Here is a 19,496-nt window from a genome sequence, read left to right as displayed (position 1 = left end):
GAGTCAGCCAGGCAGCTCAGAGACACCAAAGCACAAACAGGGCCAGGACCTTTGGGAGTTTCTTTCCAAGCTTCACCTTCCTCCTTACCCCCAGCCCATTCCTGGGCACACTGGCACATTTAGCACACATGCAGTGCAATAACCGGAGCCCAGGCTTGCAGGGCAGGGGACATGCCCCCAGGGGAACACAACAGGAAGGGCAGCCACTGCCCAGGACACTCACTTGCATCAAAGACAGCTTTCAAGGCCTGGATGTCAGTGGCAACACCAGAGATCCTGTAGATGCCCACCTCTTCAATGCCCCTCTTCTCCACCTCCTCGATGCACTGGCGCACGATGTAAGGCACCTTGGAGCGCTCACGCCTGGCTCGGGAAGCAGAGCCGTGAGCAAAGATTCCCAGGGGACACCATAGGGCCAGGGAAAATCCCCAGGCCAGGGACAGGATGGGGCTTGTGAAAGAGTGGGCAAGTTCCCCAGCACAGAGCAAGAGCCAAGCTCCCCAGTGTGGGTGAGAGCAAAGGGACATGGTGCAATACCGAGCAAGGGGACACGGAGCAGCCCCTCCCCCAGTGACCAGCATGGATCAGCCACCCCGGCCCCACACGTACTTTGTCACCACACTGATTTTGACCCCAAAGACTCCAGTCTGTTTTTTGGATGGGGTCCTCTTCAGGCTCATGTCTCTGCTTGTGAACTTCATGGAGAACTCCACCTTGATCTGCAGGAGACAGGGCGTAAGTCCCAGCAGCCCAGCCCTGGCCCCTCACCTCCACGCCACACGAAGGCATGGCACAGCCCCAGGGCAGTGGCTGCAGTGACAGCCAGGGGCTGAGGGTCCCTGTGGCATCACTTACCCCATTCATCTCAATCACATCCATGTGCCAGTTCTTTGTCTGCACAGCCTGTGGGTCCAGCTGCAGGGAGACATGGTGCATGAGCTCCACGGGGACCTGGCCCTGTGCCAGCCCCATGCCAGCCCCACTGCCACCCCTGAAGCCCCCAACCCACAGACACGTGTAGGGCATTGGATGTGCTCTTCCCTGGCCAATGTGCTGCCCACAGTAGGAGGATGGAGAGGTGAAGGTCTTGGGGTCCCTCTGGCCATGCCCTGAAGCAGGGTGGGCTCAGCCTCCCCACCCTGCCCCTCCCTGAGCCCCTGCGAGGCAGAGCTTTAACCCACACCCAGGCAGCAAGGAATTTCCAAGAAATTAGGACTATTTCTGGCAGCAGATTGATGAAACAGAACTAGGGCAGCATTCTCTGCACAGAAAAACAACATCTCCCCATAGCCAAGGCTATTTATAACCCCTGGGAATGACGAGCTCTGCTATTTCTGGCTTTGGGGCTAGCTAAGGGACTCGGTGATGCTGCCCCAGCACCCAGCAACAGTGGCAAGGTGCTGGCATTCCCAAGGCCCCAGCACGTGTTGCGGCGGGCACTGGGCCCCAGGGCTGGGCAGAGAAGGCTGCAGTTGCCTTTCAGACCTTTCTGGTCCCCAGCTGGTGGCATTGATCTGGCCCCATCGATCCCTATAATGCACACGGCGGGCAGTGGGGCAGAGCCCAGCACTAATGTCCCCTGGGGGAAGGGGATGGAACAGGCTGGGAGAGCTGGCAGGGGCTGGAGGGGACTCCCAGGGCCACGTGCAGGCAGCTGCCAGGGGAGACTCATGCCAAGCACACGAGGTCACTCCTCAAGGACATAAGAGATTCCTACAGCTGCTGGGTTGGGAGATGCTCCGGGCGAGTGCGAAGATGTCCGGAGCTGCTGCTCCAATCCCAGAGCTGCCATGCCCCTGCTCCAGTTCCTGGATGCCCATAGCGCCACCACATGTCATGACAGGGCCACCTGGGGTCTCTCGTGTCCCTTCTTGCACACAAAGACCCCATGCTCCCAAGGAAAGGATTGAGCTGCTCTGGCTCTCAGCACAGACCCAGCATCACGGCATCAGTCCACACTCAGCCCAACGCCACAGCGAGCCTGAGCAGCTCCTCAGCGACCACAGTGCCACGGGAAATGCTCTGGCCTCCAGCATGGCCTGAAACACTGCTGGTCTCCAGCACAGCCTGGTACAGGAATGGCTCTGGACACAGCCCTCCCTGGTGCTCCAGCCCAGTACACAGAAGAGCCCAGCAAGTGCCAGGCCACCTCTTCCCTGCCAGCCCTGCGGCAGCTGCAAACGGCAGCAGGAGAAGCAGGAAGAGAAGGAGAAAGGCTGCAGCTGCCCTGGGCTCCCATGGGACCCTGCAGCAGGTTTGGACACCAGGATCACGAGGCTGCAGCCAGATTGCTGCCAACCCCAGCCCTGCTGATTCCTTGTGTTCCACTCCAGTGCTGCTGTGCACCCACCATGGCCAGTGCCAACCCAGCTCTGCCCATGGGCCTTTCCCCATGCAGCCCCATCCCACTCATGGCAGGGCAGCACCCAACCCTGCAAGCCCCAGGCAGAACAGCAAAGCCCTTCACCCCTAGCCAGGCTGGGAGCTGTGGGCCTCTTCTCTTTAATTGCAACCACCACATACGCCTTCCACATCCCCTGGGTCCCCCCAGCCCTGATGGCCCTGGCAGCTCACATCTGGAAGGGCTTTAGCAGGGCTCTGAAGAATGCTTTAATAAAAGCCAGGTTGGCTGCCACCAGCACCACAGACTTCACCCTGACCACACCACCTCCCCCCAGCCACTCACCCCCAGCCAGGCAGAATCGTTCCCCAGCCAGCTCCCTGCAGCAGCCAGCAGAGCTCTGAACTGGGGCTAATTCAGCCAGCACCACTGCCCAGACCTCCCCTGCACCCAAGAGCTCCTCCAGCCCTGGCACTGGCACCCTGCACCTCAGGCAGAACTGGCACCCTGCCCACTCCCCACGGGAAGCAAATCCACGGCCAATGCTTGGCCTCCAGGCGTGGGAGAACAGACTGCAACAGCCACCCATGGAGCCAGTGGCAGCTCCTGCCCACACAGCACTGGCAAACACCCTCTTGCAGCTACCACCAACACCATCTCCTTCTCCCCCAAAGGGAGCTGTCTTGCTCCAGTGTGACACAGGAATGTCCCAAGCTGGCCTGGGAGCCCTGAGGAACAGCCTCTGTGCCAGCACTGTGCAGTATGGCACAAGTGACACGCTGCTGGCACAGATGTCAGCCCCTCTTTGGCAGGTCAGCCAGCTTCAAACAACAGCCTGTGCCCAGGGAAACTGCTCAGCCAGGTCACCAGCACCTCTCCAGGCTGCTCCCACCTGCATCTCAGCAGGGCTCTCAGCAGTGCTGCTCTCCATGCCCAGACCAGCATCCGCTGCAGTGCCACTCTGAGCCATGGCAAGGTGAAAAGCACCCTGCTCCCACCCCCAGGAATGGGCCATCATCCTGCCTTCCCAATTTATCCAAAGGTTTTTGCTTGTAGGACAAGGCCCCAGGCTGCAGAGGAGAAGATGTCAGCATGGTCCACGATGCTCATCCCATCAGCCTTGCAGCACTCTGTGCATCCCAGGGAGGTTTCAGTAGCAGAGGGACCCTTCCAAGTCTCGCTAGTGCTTCCCCCACCCTGCAGCCCCTTCCTGCTGCTTGCCTCATGAACAGGACAACTCTGGACACAAAGGGACAAGGCAACATCCTGGAATTTTGTCCTCAAGGCACCTCTGAGCCGTGCGCCGCAGATAGAGCTCCTGCGTGGGCAGCAGCAGCCGAGACAGACCCAGGCAGCGCTGGGTTCCCAGGTGAGAATGGTTCCAAACCCTCCTGGTGACTAAACAAGGCCCTGAGCACTGGAATGCTTCAGCAGGGCAGGGGCTGCCAGGCTGGGCATGTCCCTTCCTCACACCTCACATCCATGAGGTCACCCAGCTGTCAGCCTGGGGTGAAGCCATCAGGAGCACAGTGGTGACTCAGTCGGTGAGGCCATCTCTGCCATGGCCCTGGGGAGTGAGATCCCGGGAGAGCTGCTGTGAACAGGGCTGCTTCCCATCACTGTGGCACACATGGGCACCCCAGCCTGGCCTCCCGACGCTGCCCCAGCTCCAGCAAGCAGATGCCACCACCAGACCTCCATGCCAGCAGCTCCATCCCCAGCAAACAGGCAGTCCCTGGGCTGCTCCACACCACGGAGGGCAGAGCAGCCTCCACACGAGCAGATGATGCCAACAGCAAAGCACAGCGCCCAAAAGCAGCAATTCACAGCCCCGTGTGAACGCTGGGACCATACACAGACCCAGTTGGGGACATATCCTGCTCCTACACTCCCAGCACCTCCCAGCTGGCAGCTGGTGAAGAAACTAATGGCCATGCTGGGGATGTGTGGGGCTGGGAAATTAAACCCCCTCATGTTTTGACCCAGCAACAGCCGGCGGCAGCGCAGCCCTGGCCGTCCCTTAATCCCCTCCGCGGGAACAGCAGCGGCGGCGGCACGAATCGAGGTTAATGCGGCTGCGTCACAGCCAGCCCTGCTACCCTGCAAACCTCGGCCCCGCCGCTGCCAAAACAAACCCCCACAGGCTCCGGCACCTCCTGCCCACAGCCACGGCCGAGCCCCCAGCTCCCCGCACAAGGGGACCCCAGAGAGGGAAACCCCCAGAACCCCTCGTGAGATCACAGGGGCTGCAACAGCGCTGTCCCCCACCCTTGTCACCCCTCTTGCCCACCCCTACCGTCTGCCCACCCCCAAAGATGGGCAGCACTGGCTGGGGGTAAGCCTGGACAGACCCAGAGTGGACGGGTTGCAAAACGAGCAAGAGAGGATACCCAGGCACCGTGTGCTGCAGCACCCCAAGGAGCTCAGCCCCAGCCAGCCCCCAGGCAGTTCTGCCCTTCTGGGCGAGGGTTCCCTACCCTCTGCAGAACCCCCAATGCAAAGCACTCAGCCCCCCAGCATGCAGAGGTAAAGGGAAGGAGGGAAACGAGCACACCACAAGCTGCTAACTGTTTCTAAGAGCTCCCAAAGCACTCAAAACAACCTCCCTGCTCCATGCACGGACCTCACAGCCCTGAACTCACAAGCAGCACAGTCCCTCGCATCAGAGTGCCCCCAGCTCCGACAGCCAAAAAAACACCACCACCACCTACAGCAGAGCCCGGCGATACGGCAAAGCCATCCCACAGCCTGTTTGTTGCCCACCACCATCCCACCAAGCTGTCCCCGCACCCCGAGAGGCACCTTCTGCCGGAGCAGCTTGCTGCGCACCCTGCCCCAGAGCCGGGCACCCGTGTTAGGGGGACGCTTCCCCTCGGGCTCCTCCACGCCGCGCTCCGGCCGTTCGCCCACGGGGCCAGGGCTATCCTCTGGCTGCACCAGCACCTCCGTCATCGCGGTGACCGCCTCGGCTCCGGGGAGACAAGACGAGGGTGGCCGGGGATGGATTAGGACAGCACCCGCATGCCTTCTGCTCCAGGCGGGAGGTCAGTGGTGGTGGCTGGGGTGGCGGGGGCCAGCCAGGGGAGCCCAGCTGGGGCGGCGGGGAGGCGAGCGGGCAGGGCTCATCTTCAGGGTGTGAGCCAGGCTGTCGAGAGCAGCTCGGCAGCCCCAAAAGCCTCCCTCCCCCTGCGAGGAAGTGACTCAAAGACAGCCCCCCCCCACGGCGGCCCCCACGCGTTTAACTCTCGCTCTGCCGCCCGCTGCCGCTCGGGAAGGCTGGAGGGGCTCCCGGCCTCCCGGCGCCGTTATCCGCTGTTATCCGCTGTTATCCACGGCTCTTAGCCACCGTATCCCTTTGCCTCTATCCCCTGTTCTCGGTTTTCCACTTCCCAGTGCCTGCCACGGCCCCAGGAGACATCACCACTCTTGGCCACGGCATTCCCGGCTCCAGGGAGGAGCCAGGCTAGCTCTCCCAGTCTCAGGATGGGGGATGAGACTTTTAGGGTCTCCTGTCATGCCTAGGGACAGGCAGGAAATCCCCCTCTGCCTGCCCTGACCCTTGTCAGCTCCACTGCCAGGGCGTGATGTGGTGGAGCAGGGCTGTAGGGGTGCAGGTCCCCCAGATCTGGAAGGGTCCCTGCCTGCTGCCTCTGACTGGAACACGGTGAGGTGCAGGCTTTGGGGGGAGACTTCCACTGCCTCCCAGTCCAGCCCTCAGCAGCATTCCCAGTGCAGTCCTGTGGGAGCAGGTCTGGGGAACCCCAGCACCACAAATTGTCTCCTCAGGAGCCTCTGCCAGCCCAGAAAGGGGGACAGAAGGACAGGCAGCTACTGCCTGTGGGCACGGCAGGCACTGTGCCCATGACAACACAGGCTCTGCTCCTGCATCCCCTGCACACCAAATGGGTTGAAGAAGGGGCTGCTCCTTTCTGCCCCACCACTCAGAGACCCTCTTCATGCACCTGCTGCCATGTCCTCACTCAGGGCATGATGGTCATATCCTGCCTCTTCTCTGCAATGTAGGCACAAGTGCTTGCAGCCTGCTCTGCCCGCCTCCAGCATCCGTCTGCCACCCTGCCACAGCACCAGGCACCACTGCCAGCACCCACCGGACACAGCCCAGCTGCTAGGAGTGACTGGGACAGCTTGGAGCAGGGCTGAGTCCTGCAGTGCCAAGGATACAAGCTCCCCCTTGGGAACACAAGCTCCACCATGGCACCTCTACCACAACCACAGCACATCCCAGCCTTGGAAGCCACACACCAAACGGGGTTAACGACAACAAAAGAGGGCTCATGCCAACCGGAAGATGCAGCGGAGCTGTACCCGTGCCCAGATGCACATTCCCACTGCACAGCTGATGGCATAGCTGGATCCACACAGCACAGGGTGTCCACCCTCCACCAGCCACAGGGACAGGGCTCAGGGTAGCAGTCTGACCATCATCACCAAGCTGCAGATCCCTCAGGGCTCATTTCCAGGATGCTCAAGAGAAAGCTGGTGCCAACCCTGGCTTCTCCATGGACTCAATCATGTCCTCTGTATCAATAGAACATGACTCCTAGTCACAGCATCTCTGCAGCCTCAGGAAGCCCCCACTGCTCCCTGTACACTGACCCACTCCCACCAGTTTGTGGTGCTTCTAAGCTGCCATTGTGGCTGACCCATGTGCCTGGGCCGTCAGATTGAAGCTGGGCAGCAGACACAGCACCGACTGCAGTGGGGTTTTGGCCATCCTGGCAGCCCCCCATCATGAATACATGGGGGGCTTTGCCTTTGCCAAGCTGCTGATGCTGGTACTCCATGTCTACCACTCCTACTGCTAACTGGAACCTGCAGCAGCTTATGATGAGCACAGGGACTGGCTAAGGACCATCCAGGGCAGCACCTCTGCCTGAACAGCTCAGGTCAAAGGGCAAGAGGCAGCACTAGGGCTGGGCCACAACCCCCAGCCCCACAACCAGTGCTGCCCATCCTGCCCTGTCACCCAGCCCACTCCTAGGGCAGGGGCTGAGCTGCAGCTCTGGGTGATGGCAGGCCATCCCCAGCCCTGACACTGCTCCATTCAGTCAGGTCCTCCTTGGGATAAGCAGCCCCAGGGGCTCTTCTCTCTCCCTTTCTTCCCCCACAGCTTTCACATGGCAAGGACAAGCTGTGCTGTCCCCATCCCGACCTCCGCGTCTCCCAGCGTGACTCATGTTTGTTGACCCAGGCTATTTCCGAGAGTACAGCTGGGCTGATCCCCATGGGACCTCGAGCCCCTTCCCTGCCCCAGCCCTCCTGCTTGGCCCAAAGCCACCCCCACACTGCTGCTTCCAGGGGGAGAGGGCACAGACAGGTGATTTGGGGTACGAGCGAGCCGCTGGTGAAGCCAAGCCCCCATCTCCCACCCCACGCCTGGTGCAGTGCCATCTCCCTGCAGTGTCCTCTTCCCAGCAGCATTTCTGTGCTGCTCCCTGCTCCCCTGGGCGCTGCCTGCAGCCACTTTCCCACGGAGCAGTCAGCCACGCCGGGCCCTTTGAAGTGGCCTTGTGTTGACGGCTGCATCTCAGGCGTGACACTGCCCCCAGCACAGCTGGCCTGGGTGTCCCCTCCAGGAAAACACAGCAGCAACCCATCCCCCACTGAGCTGGGCCCTCCCTGCAGTTTGGCCAAGGGAGGTGATGTGGGGATAAAGGGGCTGGGGGCAGGACCAGGGTGTCCTGCTTCACCTGGCAGCATCTCAGGGCAGCCTAGGCCTCCATCCTCCCTGCCTGGCAACCGCCAATCAGGGTCGCTGCACCGTTGCCCTGGAAACGCTCGTTGCCATAACAGCAGCTGATGGAGGCACAGGGGAGGCAGATGGTGGTGGAAGGGGACAGCCACGGCTGGCAGAGAGGGACAGGGACTGCATGCTCAGAGCCTTCCCTGGGGCCACAGCACAGAGGGCAGCAGATGGGAAACACTTCCAGCCTAGCTGAGACTGGAGCACATCTGGATCTGGTCTATAACCACCTCCATAAGATCCCCTCTCACTTCATCACACCTCCTGCAGCCACAATGCCCCAAGACTATCATCCACATGCTGATGCCCATCCACCTCTCTGTCCTCAAGCTGGAGCCACAATGTCTGTGCCATGTTCCCACAAGCTGCCAGACATCTCTTGTTCCATGCAGCACTCCAGGGCAACTCTCCCAGCCCAGGCACCCAGCCCCAGGAGGTCCACTCTTGGGTGAGAAGATGCCCAAAAGCCCAGTGCATACCTGGATCTGCCCTTTGCCCATGATCTTGTCCACGATTTCGTTGTTGTCCTTGTTGAGCTTAGTCTTGTCATAGCACTTCTCGTAGCAGAGGATGCGCAGGGACTGGGAGCCCTCCAGCTCGATCTCAAACTCCTGGGGCATTGAGGGAGGGTGGCTCAGCCCCAGCACCCCAGAGCAGCTCTACAACTGGGCTTGGCAGGGAAAGGGAATGGCAGTGTTCTCTGTGCATCCCACCCTCCTCTCACCTCATTCCACTGCGGCTCTGTGGTGTCCCGGAAAACCCTGGTCTTGGCTTTGCTGACAAAGTAGCCGAAGGAGTCCACCTCCAGTGTGCAGTAGAGGTCTGGGGGAGCAGACACCGCTCAGCACCCAAGGAACATCCCCACTGGCTCCCAGGGGACCACTGCGGGCAGAGCAGGGCCACATGCTGGACCCCAGCTCTTCCCATCACAGCAGCCCCCCCAAGCAAGGGTGGGCACCCCCACTCACTGGCAGACTGCTTGAAGCCCTTGGCGGAGTGGACAATGACGTGCAGGAACCCATAGAGCCCGGGGGACTCGTCATCTGCAGTGGGGAGAGCAGAAGCTGTGTCAGGGCTCGGCTGCCACCTCCTGTGCCCCGTGGGACGCGTGAAGAGTGGTTGTCCCCAAGGCAGCCGTTGTCACAGTGAGTATTAGGTATCTGTGGTGACACCCCAGTGTCCCCAACCCCTTGGAGGGCTGTCCCTAAGGTCTAGAAGAGGACATGCATCCCCCACTGCTGACCATCCCTGCTGGACTGCCCCGGGGGAGGGTCCCAGTAGGGCTGGCTGCGTCTCGCCCTGGGGGCACTCTGGTCTTGCCCAGCCCATGCAGGTGCTGGAGAGACCCCAAACGCAGCCCCATGTTGCCAGCCGGGATGGTTCTGCCTAGCAGCCCAAAGCTACTCCGGCAGTGCCACCTGGTGGGTGGCTGTCCCCTGCACAGGTCCCACAGCTCGCCCCAGCATCGGCTCGACTCAAAGAGGGACCCAGCAGCCCGGAGGACACTCACCATCCTTGTTGCTGGTGACCGGGATGTTGTGGACAGTGCGTAGCTTGAAGCAGGATCCCGTGAGCACCTGCAGCTCCACTGAGCTCAGGACAAAGGCCTGGAGGTCTGGAAGAGAGGACGGGAGAGGAGATTCAGAGGGACACAGCCATGACTGGCCATGGGGACCAGAGAGAGGCAGGCTGCAATCCTGAAGGACCTCTCTGTGGCCCCTGGGGGGGAAAGGAGCCCCAGAAGGACCTCAGCTGCCTCAAACTTACCCTTTTTCTGCAGTTTCTGAATGGCTTCCCTCCACTCAGACCTCTCATAGTCAGAGGACAGCAGGAAGAGATAGCTCTGGAAGAGAGAAGGTGATGCAGCAGGCTGCGCCAGGCAGGGTTGAGCCTGGCCCCCAGCCCATCCTCACCTTCCCATTGCGGTTGTGGATGCGGAAGGGGATGGCAGGCGAGTTGAGGAGCAGCCAGAATTCGTTCTCAAACATCTTCTTCTTGAGGCGCTCGATGGCCCTGCTCTGCCCCTTGTTGGCTTTCTGCAGGCGAGGAGAGGACAGAAGCCTTCAGAGGTGCCCCAACCCTCACCCAGGGGAAGGCACCCACCCCGGACCAGCAGCAGGTCCCACACCCTCTCCAACCACCCTCACCCTCCACTCACCTCCTTCTGCACCTCGCTCTTGATGGCTGAGATCTTCATCTTCATGTCCTCCAGCTCGTGGTCAGGGATGACGTGGACCTGCGGGCAGTGCTCCGACTCCTCCGGCGAGGGGAACACCAGGTCGGCCAGGGGCACGTACCACTTGCAGTCGTACTGCTGGTGCTTCCTGCGGCCGGGGTGTGGGCACTGAGTGATGCCTGACCCCCTTCCCAGCACATCCTTCCCCCCCTGTGCCCAGCGCCCTCCTTACCCCACGGCTGCCTTCTTCAGCTTGGCACAGAGCAGCACGTCGGTGAAGAGGAAGACGTGCCGCAGCTTCCGCGAGCCCTCCGACAGCTCCACCAGGAAGCCATCCTTGACGAGCTGCCGGGTCTGCGGCACAGCAGGGCTGGTGTGAGAGTGGGCAGGGAGCAAAGGCCAACACACCACAGGGCATGGATGCTCCTGTCCCTCTCCATGGCTCAGACACCAGGAGCACAGGAAGGTCCATGTCCTCTGGGTGCTATCTTGAGTCCCATAAGCTCAGCAGGGTGCCAACAAGCAGCAAGGACCAGGGAGATTCCTACCCTTGCACCCAGGACTGCATCTAGAGAAAACCCTTCATCTACTGCCCAAGCACCATGGAGCTCCTCGGGGTGGAGACACCAGCCAGAGGCTGGAAGAGGGCTGAGCCTTCACCCTGTGCCTAGGTACTGCCCACCCCATAGGCTCACCTCCCCCTTGGGGGTGGTGACCGCTGTCCTCCGTGGATCAATGTCCTCATTGATGCTGGAGAGGAAGTTCTGCGAGATGCGGAGAGCGTCCTGGAGCAGCGGGTAGTCAGGGTGGTCAGCAGGGGTGTGCTTGAGAAGGTCCTGGAAGGGGACAGGTGCAGGTGAGTAGCCTAAGGGCACTGAGAGACTCCCCAACAGCACTGGGAGACTCCCCATAGCTGTGGGTCCCCAGGAGCAATGGGAACAGAGCTCTCCACTGCCTCCCACTCCGGGACTGGCATCACACTCACGTGCAGGACGAGGGTGCTCCGCGTCACCCGGTCAATGGGTTTGTACAGCAGTGCTGCAGGGAGAGAGGAGGTGTCAGCAGCCACCCACCACCAGGGCCTCAGTGCCTTTCCCACCCACGAGAGCCAGCACCTCATTCTGCAGGGCAAGGAGGGGACACTGGATGCCCAGAGACCTGCCAGGTCTGTACAGAGCCCTGGGCGAGTGTCTGGGGTCCATTCCATGTGGAGTCAGTGACAGATGGACCAAGAACCAGGGCTCAATGCCACAGCCCACCAGAAGCAGCAGAAACCATGGCTGGGCTGGTGTGTGGAGCAAGGGCAGAGTCCAGTGCTGGCAGCTGCCCAATATGCAGCTGCCTTGATTTTGGGGGCTGCACCCGAAGGATTCTGCCAGTGCTGTGGGTCCCTGCAGGGTCTCACTGGGTCGACAAGCCCAGACAACTTCTGTGTGGCACGTCCCACATGGTGCTCTGCTCCAGCCATCACCCTGCATTGGCAAGGTGTCCTGCAGTGGGGACACCAACCCAGCCACCATATCCTCCTCCCCTCTGCTGCCACAGGTCATGGGTGGCAGAGACAGAGAGGCCTTCATGAACACTGCCTCTGCCCTGGCTGCAGGACATCCCCACCAAGACTGTGCCAGCACATCCCCCTCCAGCTGAAGAACCTCCACAGCCACCACGCATGCACCATCACCACCAGCTTCCTGCACAGTGGCTCTGGAGCAGAACAGCCACTCGTCACCTTCAGCAGCATTTTCAGTTTCCCTCTTGGCCCAACAGCAGGTCCCATCCCTGCCCTGCCCTCACCAGCCTCTGCCACCCCATGGACACACCAACTGGCCCTGGGTGCAAGGGGAACCCACAAAACCCCCACATACAGAGAACACAGGGACCAAGGCATCATCCCAGCACCACTGCCCCATGCTCCCCCCATGACTGCATATGAGGCTCTGTCAGGCTTGGGGCAGAGCTGCCCCACACGGCACAGATACCTCCTTTCTCCTGCCTCACACTCCCACAGCAGGAAACTAGTCCCAGAGACCCTTCCAAGGCACAGTTCAGCCCAAGCAGCTGGACCCTTCTCCTCCTTCTCCTCCTCCCTGTCTCTTTGGGCACAATGGGGCTCCCCACACCCAGCCACTCACGTCTCCCTGGGCTGCCTACAGCCAGGACGATGCCTCTGGGTTTTCCCATCTCTCCAGAGCACTTCCCCAAACCACCAGAGCCAAGCAGGACCAGGCACTGGGCTGGGGCAGAAGAGGAAAAGGTGCTGGCTGCCCCCAGCCTGCACTCTGAACCACGGTGGGTTCCCCTTTCCCCCACAAGCTGCTGCCTCCTGGCACCCAGACCTGAGAAAGGAACCCTTGTCCTGACAAACAGGGAGTCTGTGCCGGGGGGGGGGGGGGCACAGGACAGGACCCTGAACCCGAGGCTGCATTCCCCATGACTCCATGTCCCTGCTCCCTGCGGCAGCCAAGGAGAGCCCTGCCCCAGGATGGAGGGGGCAGGCATGGTGTACCCCCCTGTCCCCCAGCCTAGACCCACAGTGGGGGGTCCAGGCAGCCTCCTGCTGCCATCGCTACAGACACACATGCACAGCACTGGGGAGCCCTAGGAAGAGCTGTCCCGCCACAAGACAAGAGCGTGAGGCTCCTCACCAGCACCTGCTGGTTCCAGCAGCCTGGGCCAGGCAGCAGCAGCCTGGGACGCCCAATGCCTTCAGTCCCCAGCCACGGAGAGCAGGGCGCTCCAGCCCCACGATGCTGGCAGCCTCCAGCAAGCGAGCAGGGACCCCTCTCTATCGCCATCCCCACCGCACAGCCCAGGAAGAGGGGGGTCCCCAAGCCACCCCAGCCCCTCACCGTCCCGTTGCCACCCCAGCCCTGCCCGGCGCGGCCGGCGAACGCGTGGCCGCGGGAGCCGGAGCCGAGATGATTCGATCCAGCCTGGAACAAAGACGCTCCCAACTTCGGGCTGCAGAGCACGACGCAGCCTCCACCCCCCACCAAGCAAGGGCAGCCAGCCCCAGGGCAGCATCCCCGCGGCACCGCTCCCCGCTGGCACTCCGACCCGGAGCCGCCCCCCTCCCCTCACCGTAGGTGCAGTTACAGCAGAGCCGGAGGATGAGGAGGATCTCCATGGCAGCCCTGTCTCCACGCAGCCATCTCTGCCGCTCCGTGGCAGCTCAGCCCGGCTGCGGCGCAGCACCGGCCCCTCCGCACGGCTCCCGGCGCAGCCGGCGGGTGGGGAGGAGGGGGTGGGCAGGGGCTGGGGGGCTGCTGCACGCCCCCAGCATCCTAAGGAACTGCGTGTGTGCCCCCCACCCCCGGCTGGCTACGAACACAAAGGGCTCCGCGCTCAGTAATCCATCGGCAGCAGTCCGGCGCTCAGACAAAGGCTGCGGCCCCCTCCCCACACCCCTGCCCGCCGTACCCTCCATGGTGACCGACGTGTGGCTCTCCTTCGAGTCCTTGGGGCCCTTCACCTTCAGCTCCTAGGGAGGGAAAGGCTCATCAGAGCAGCTCACGGTGCGGGGGCGCTAGGGTGTGGGGAAAAGTCACTGCTGAAGGTCAGAGGGGTCCCCACACAACCCTTCCTGCACCCTAGTACCTGCCCTCAGCTCCAGCCTAGCCATGCTGGAGGGCACACAGGGGTGATGGGATGGAGGTATGGACTCCATGGGATGCTGCCTGGCCAGAAGCAGCTCTGGCAGTGCCCAGCAGTCAGGATGTGGCAGACCCATGGGGCACCCTGGAGCAGGACACCCAGCCCCACAGCAGCTTAGGGAGGCTGCTGGTCCCACAAAGCTAACCAGCTCTGCTGCAGAGGGGCTGGGGGGGAACAGGGAGCCAGACTGCAACCACAGAGCTCCAGGTTTCTACAGGGGAGCCAGGCATGCAGGTGCAGCCAGCAGGAGATGAGCTACAGGTGCCCAGTGCCCAACACCCACACTCACTGGATGGGCTGAGCAGATTCAGGCTGCCCCAGAGATGACAGCAGCTGGGGGTGAGCCTGACCTGATCTTGCATGAGGCATAGGGCAAATTCCTGCAATACTCAGAGACCACCACCCTCCAGCACAGCTACCGATGGCCCTGCCCCTGAGACAGTCCCTGAGAGTCCCCAGGGCAGGGACAGCATCTCCACAGGACAGAAGTGTTCAGCTCAACCATCAGGACAGCATTCTCTGCCCAGTCTCCCCAGCACAGCCCCAGCCCAGCTTACCTCTGAGATCTTCTGGAACTGGTAGTTGCTCTGGCTGCACTTCTCTGCCGTCTCCAGTGCAATTTTGTAGTTATCTACAAAGGCCTTGTAGACCCCCAGCTGGCTGGCCTGTGGGGAGTGGGGGTTAGCCAGGCACCAGTGGGGTGCAGAAGCACCTCCCACCATGTGAGGGGACAGGCAGCCACCAAAGGGACACTGTCTAAAGGTGTCCCTCCCTGGCATGACACTGCCAGAACACAGCCAGCGTGGGGGGGGTCACACACTTGGTTCTGCAGGGGAAGCCCTCACCTGGGGCAGGAGGGGGGAGTTCCTGCACAGCCCTGTGCCCCCCAAAGCCTCCAAAATCCAGCAGAGAGGTACTGAGCACCTGGACAGCAGAGGCTGAAGCTACAGCCGTTTCCTGGCATACTTTGACCTGTGCTCTCATGGGCACAGCCGCATTGCAAGTCCAAAGCAGTGGCAAGACCCAGAGCATGACCATATAGAGCCACCACTGCAGCACTCATAGACATCAAAGAGGCAGTGACCTCCTGCCTCTGCCCAGAGTCTCACCCACACACCTGGGCTCCTGCTATCCCCATGGTAAAGCCACACCACACAGCTGCCATGGTTGCACCAGGACTGCCAGCACCGGGCATCCCCACTGCTGCGAGGGGCACAGAGGCTGCACTAACTCCCATCCCAGGACAGTGCCTGCTGCAGGGAGGGATGCAACAAGTCCCATGGCCACCAGTGAGCACATGGCAGGGTGTGAGGCGAGTCACAACATGGGGCCAAGCCCCACAGCATGGTGCTCCATCTCCCTGGCCCTCCTCCTCTTCCAAGCAGAGCAAGCCCTAGGAAAGGCACGTACCAGCTTCTGGAAGAGGTGGCCCATGGTGATGTTGCTGTCCCACTGCTGCACCTTTGGGCACAGGCTGTCATAGAACTCTTTGTGGATCTCATAGATGTCCTGGATCTTGTAGAAAATTGTCTCAATCTGCTGGAGGGTGAGGACAGGCTGCGACGTGGTGGCTGTGGCCTTCAGTGGCTTCATAGGCTGCCAAAGGGGGAAGGGAGAGCATTGGAGAGGAGGGCTGGGAGGAGAGCGCTGGCAATGAGAAGGATCTGATGTGGCAGCAAGGGCTACCCAGGACAGGTCCCAGGTGGCAGCTGGACCAAGGAGCTGGTTCCAGCTTGTGCATCCCCACAGAATTCCCCGTGGTGGTGGTGATCCCCACGTTGTGCAACCACGTCTCCAGCACGAGGGCCAGCGAGCCCGCAAGAGGAAGTGGGGCTATAAATACCTCCCTGACAGGCACACTGCGAGCAGGGGGAAGCCAGACGGGGGCAGCCAGGCCACAGCAAGGCTGGCTCCAGCATGGCTCCTGCAGCTTTGCTTGCCACCTAGGTAGCACCCAGGCCTGCCTAGGGCAGGCTGTCCAGGAAGAAATGACTCACTCCATCCATCCATCCATCCATCCATCCATCCATCCATCCATCCATCCATCCATCCATCCCTTCACCCATCCATCCATCCATTCCCCCATGTCAAAGAACATCCCTGGAACAGTGTCTGGTCTGGGCTCTGTGCTCACCAACAAGAGGGCCTCCAGCTGGTTGATGTAGATCTCCTCGCTGGCCAGGAAGCCGGAGAGCACCAGCTTCCGCATCTCCAGGCCTTTGCCAGCATCCCGCTCGCCCTGTGCAACACAGAAAGCAGCCTGGTTGAGCCAGAAAGTGGCACAAGAGGAGACCCCTCATCCCACCAGCCCATCCCCACCTGGACACATGTGCCCACCAGCGCTGGAAGCTCTGTGGCAATGGCCAGGCACATGCCCGCTGGGCGGCACAGCCAGGCTGGAGCCAGCTAGGAAGCCACGAGCTGTGCTGGCGCTGGTCCCCTCCCTGCTCCTGGCTGGCCAGGAGCCCAGCCCTGCTGGCAGTGCTCCAGGGTGGTGTGCAGCACGGCAGGACTCTCCCAGGGCAGAGTCCAGAGGCACCGGTGAAATCATGCCTGGCAGTGGATGGCGCTGCCATGTGACCCAGCACCACCCTTTTCCCCTGCTGAGGTTTTCCTGGGAAAATGCCACTCCGGTGGTCACTGCCTGGTGGCAACTGAGGCAGGTCCTGGGCTGTGCAGGATCCCACTGCTGGTGGCTCAGCCCACATTCAGCTCTGCTGCTGGACCAGTGCTCAGGTGGTGCGACCCTCCTGACGGCGAGATGGGTGATGCATGGCTGGGCTCAGGGGGCTCTGGGACCTTCAGTGAGGATCTGCCAGCACCCAGGCATGGGCACCCCAGCCCCTGGACTGTCTTGAACGCTGGCTGTGCCTGGACCTCCCCCCTTAAAAATCACACTCAGGAACTAGGCTTTGCCACCCAAACACGGGCCGAGCAGAGCCACGGGGGCACCAGCTGCTCCAAGCAATGAGCCATTCAGGTCACTTTGGGAGGTACTCTGGTCCTACCTCACATCTGCCCAACCCTGCCAGCCCCATCTGTTGTGCTAGGGGGATGCTGGCAGCTGTAAACACCAGCAAGGCACAGCCTTGGGATGGCCATGGCTGTGGATCAGTAGCTGCCTGTCCCACCCTGGCTTGCACCAGCCAGCCCTGGGGGCTGCTTTGGGGTGCCCACCCCACAGGTCCCTACCAGGTTGCACCATTAAAACCTAGCCACGGTGACTGGTGCAGGAGAGAGGTGCACAGGGAGGCAGGTTTTGTGCACTGGGAACTAGCAGGCTCTTTGCCACCGATTAGTCATGGGCTCTTCCTGCTTCCCCGAGCCTGGGCCCTGAGCAGGAGCTGGTGAGATAAGGGGCCCATCCATGCCCAGAGCCTGCAGTGCCCCATGGGGACAATGCCAGCTGAACCCCCAAGACCCAGAGCAAACCTAATGTAAGACTCAGTGGCCACCCCACGCAGCAGATGACATGGAGACAGCTGGAGCCCTCCGCCAGCCCTGTGCCGGCGCCCTGGAGGCACCCCCAGCAGGGCGGGTGAGAGGAGATTGCTGGGCTGTGCCTGCCAGCACAGAGGTCCCCTGGGGCTGTCCCCTAGCACTGGACTTTAGGGCCATTTAGGGGTTGCTGGCGGCTGTGCGGTGGGGCAATGGCAGTGCGTGGTCCAGCCCCTTCCTGAGCATCCGGCACCGGGTCTGCTGAGCAACACAGACCCCCCACAGCCCCCAGCGGCACACGTGGCCCCCGCTTCCCGGTAGGAGGAATGTCGGGCGCTCACCCCACTCTGCACAAGCACCCGCTGAGCCCTGTGCCCCTGATGCCTGGCACAGCCCTGCCCCGTGCCCCCAGCCACCGGCAGTCCCAAGCGAGCAGTGAGGCTGCAATGATGCTCCCACTACCCCCCACCAGCACCCACCGCACCCACCCAGGAGCTGAGCTGAGACCTGGGCATCACCAGCACCAGTAAAATGCCCCTGTCCCACCAACCCGCTGCCCAGCTTGGGAGCGGGGTCCCCCCGCTGCCCACCTTCTCGCCGGCCGAGAACGGAGACCCGGGGCTGGTGGGGGTTCCCGGCTCGGAGTCATCTTCATCCTCCAGCACTTTATCCAGGTACCCTATGGCCTCCTCTTCCTCCTCCATGGCCGGTGGGGCAGTGGGGGGCAGAGAATACCCCGCGAAGCTGCAGGCGAGGTGCTCACACGGCCGAGCGGACCCAGCCTGCCTCAGCCCTGGCCACCGGCCACCTCCGCGGGATGAAAGGAGCCATTATGGGATCCCCGGTGCTCCTGCCTGCCCCGGCCCCGGCCTTCAGCCCCGGCGCCGCCAGACGCTGGCGGGGCGGCCGCGCAACCGCTTCCGAGCAGCGGCAGTGGCGGCAACGGCGGCAACGGCAGCCGCGGGGTGCGCAGCGGTGGGGCAGGAGAGACGACCTGGCTCTCCCTTGGCCTCCGCTCACCCCCGGAGGGGCCGCCGGCGGTGGAGGGCCGCTGCCCGCCGCCTTGCGCCCCAGCCAGCCGCTCCGCCCTGCTCTCGCACAGGAAATGCATCTCTTGGCGATGGAGGTGGGGCTGCCTCGCCGGCCCGAGTGTGGTCAGAGCTGGGACGTGCAGCAGCCGCCTTCCCCGAGCCGGTTCTCCCACCGCTGGCAGAACTCGGCGTGCCCAATGAGGACCATTGTTCCTTGCCCCCTTGCCAGGCTCCCCGTGCCCTTGCCCAGCAAAGCAGCCAGCAATGGGAAAGCAGCCGTGCTGCCTGCCATGGCCCTCTGGTTTCTCTGTGTCCCATGGGCAGGCAGGGAGTCGGACCACAGGGATCGCCACCAGTGAGGAGTGATCTTGCAGCATCAACAGATCCCGTAAGGCGACCTTGCTCCACATCTCCGGAAGGGTTTCAGACCTCTCCCTGCCCCAGAGGGCACTCAGGCAGGGTAACACAGCTCAGACATCTGCTTTCTTGCAGCGTCTGCCCGGCATCCCACAGGGATCAGAACTGGCACCTCCCCATCAGCCTGACCACAACCCCAGGGCAGCCAGAGAGCCGGGGATGTGAGCAGCGGTGTGATGCCCGAGAGGGACGTGATGGGCCCTGGTAAATGGGGCAAGAACGGGCTGGAGGAGGGGTCACTAACGCAAGAGCTGTTTCAGCAGTTCCTCCCGGGCTCCTCAGGAGCAAAGGGGAACCAGCAGCCACATATGTTCTGCCCACAGGAGATGGTTCTCCCTGCAGCTGTCCAAGCCTGGAACAAAACCTTGCTCTGAGAACAGGGCAAGGACACAGGCACAGCTCCGTGTCCACACTGCAGCTCAGGCTTTGCCCTGCCTTTGCTAAGAGGGGTCTGTGCCAGGGGACCAGGACCCTACCTGCCACAGTCAGGTCCCCAGAGTGAGGAAAGCTCCTTGTTCAGGAGACAGCCACCAGTAGTGTCAAGCCTATCAGCACTCAAGCAGGCGCTGGACCACCAGCTCACACTGTGACCATGTCTCTCAGCATTTCCCAGGTGAGAGACAGAGGGACAGGCTGTGTCTGCACCCATTGGCCATGGGTCCCAGACACAGTCAC

At 62.1% G+C, this 19,496-nt stretch overlaps 1 protein-coding gene across 4 annotated transcripts in view; it reads right to left on the bottom strand.

Annotated features, from left to right (window-relative positions):
* The window catches only part of ABR (ABR activator of RhoGEF and GTPase), a 40,199-nt gene that overhangs the window by 5,095 nt on the left and 15,608 nt on the right, over positions 1–19,496 (bottom strand). For 2 of the 4 annotated variants that reach the window (XM_068154680.1, XM_068154681.1), the window contains exons 3-19: positions 16,070–16,174; positions 15,346–15,531; positions 14,493–14,600; positions 13,702–13,762; positions 11,267–11,319; positions 10,977–11,117; positions 10,514–10,635; positions 10,264–10,429; positions 10,019–10,141; positions 9,873–9,948; positions 9,616–9,720; positions 9,074–9,148; positions 8,830–8,927; positions 8,585–8,716; positions 856–915; positions 610–719; positions 224–363 (exon numbers count right to left, since the gene is read on the bottom strand). In XM_068154680.1, the coding sequence (XP_068010781.1) occupies positions 224–363; positions 610–719; positions 856–915; positions 8,585–8,716; positions 8,830–8,927; positions 9,074–9,148; positions 9,616–9,720; positions 9,873–9,948; positions 10,019–10,141; positions 10,264–10,429; positions 10,514–10,635; positions 10,977–11,117; positions 11,267–11,319; positions 13,702–13,762; positions 14,493–14,600; positions 15,346–15,531; positions 16,070–16,174 (1,861 nt within the window). Of the gene's footprint in view, positions 1–223; positions 364–609; positions 720–855; positions 916–5,143; positions 5,494–8,584; positions 8,717–8,829; positions 8,928–9,073; positions 9,149–9,615; positions 9,721–9,872; positions 9,949–10,018; positions 10,142–10,263; positions 10,430–10,513; positions 10,636–10,976; positions 11,118–11,266; positions 11,320–13,701; positions 13,763–14,492; positions 14,601–15,345; positions 15,532–16,069; positions 16,175–17,963; positions 18,415–19,496 lie in introns of those variants that run through there. The other 2 variants (XM_068154682.1, XM_068154683.1) reach the window with 2 other exon arrangements.

The sequence above is a fragment of the Melanerpes formicivorus genome, unplaced genomic scaffold (assembly GCF_026170545.1).
Source record: "Melanerpes formicivorus ecotype bairdi unplaced genomic scaffold, bMelFor1.0.p_v2 SCAF_29, whole genome shotgun sequence".
In the NCBI taxonomy this organism is placed as follows: Eukaryota; Metazoa; Chordata; class Aves; order Piciformes; family Picidae; genus Melanerpes; species Melanerpes formicivorus.
This window is presented reverse-complemented; position numbering and strand designations above follow the sequence as displayed.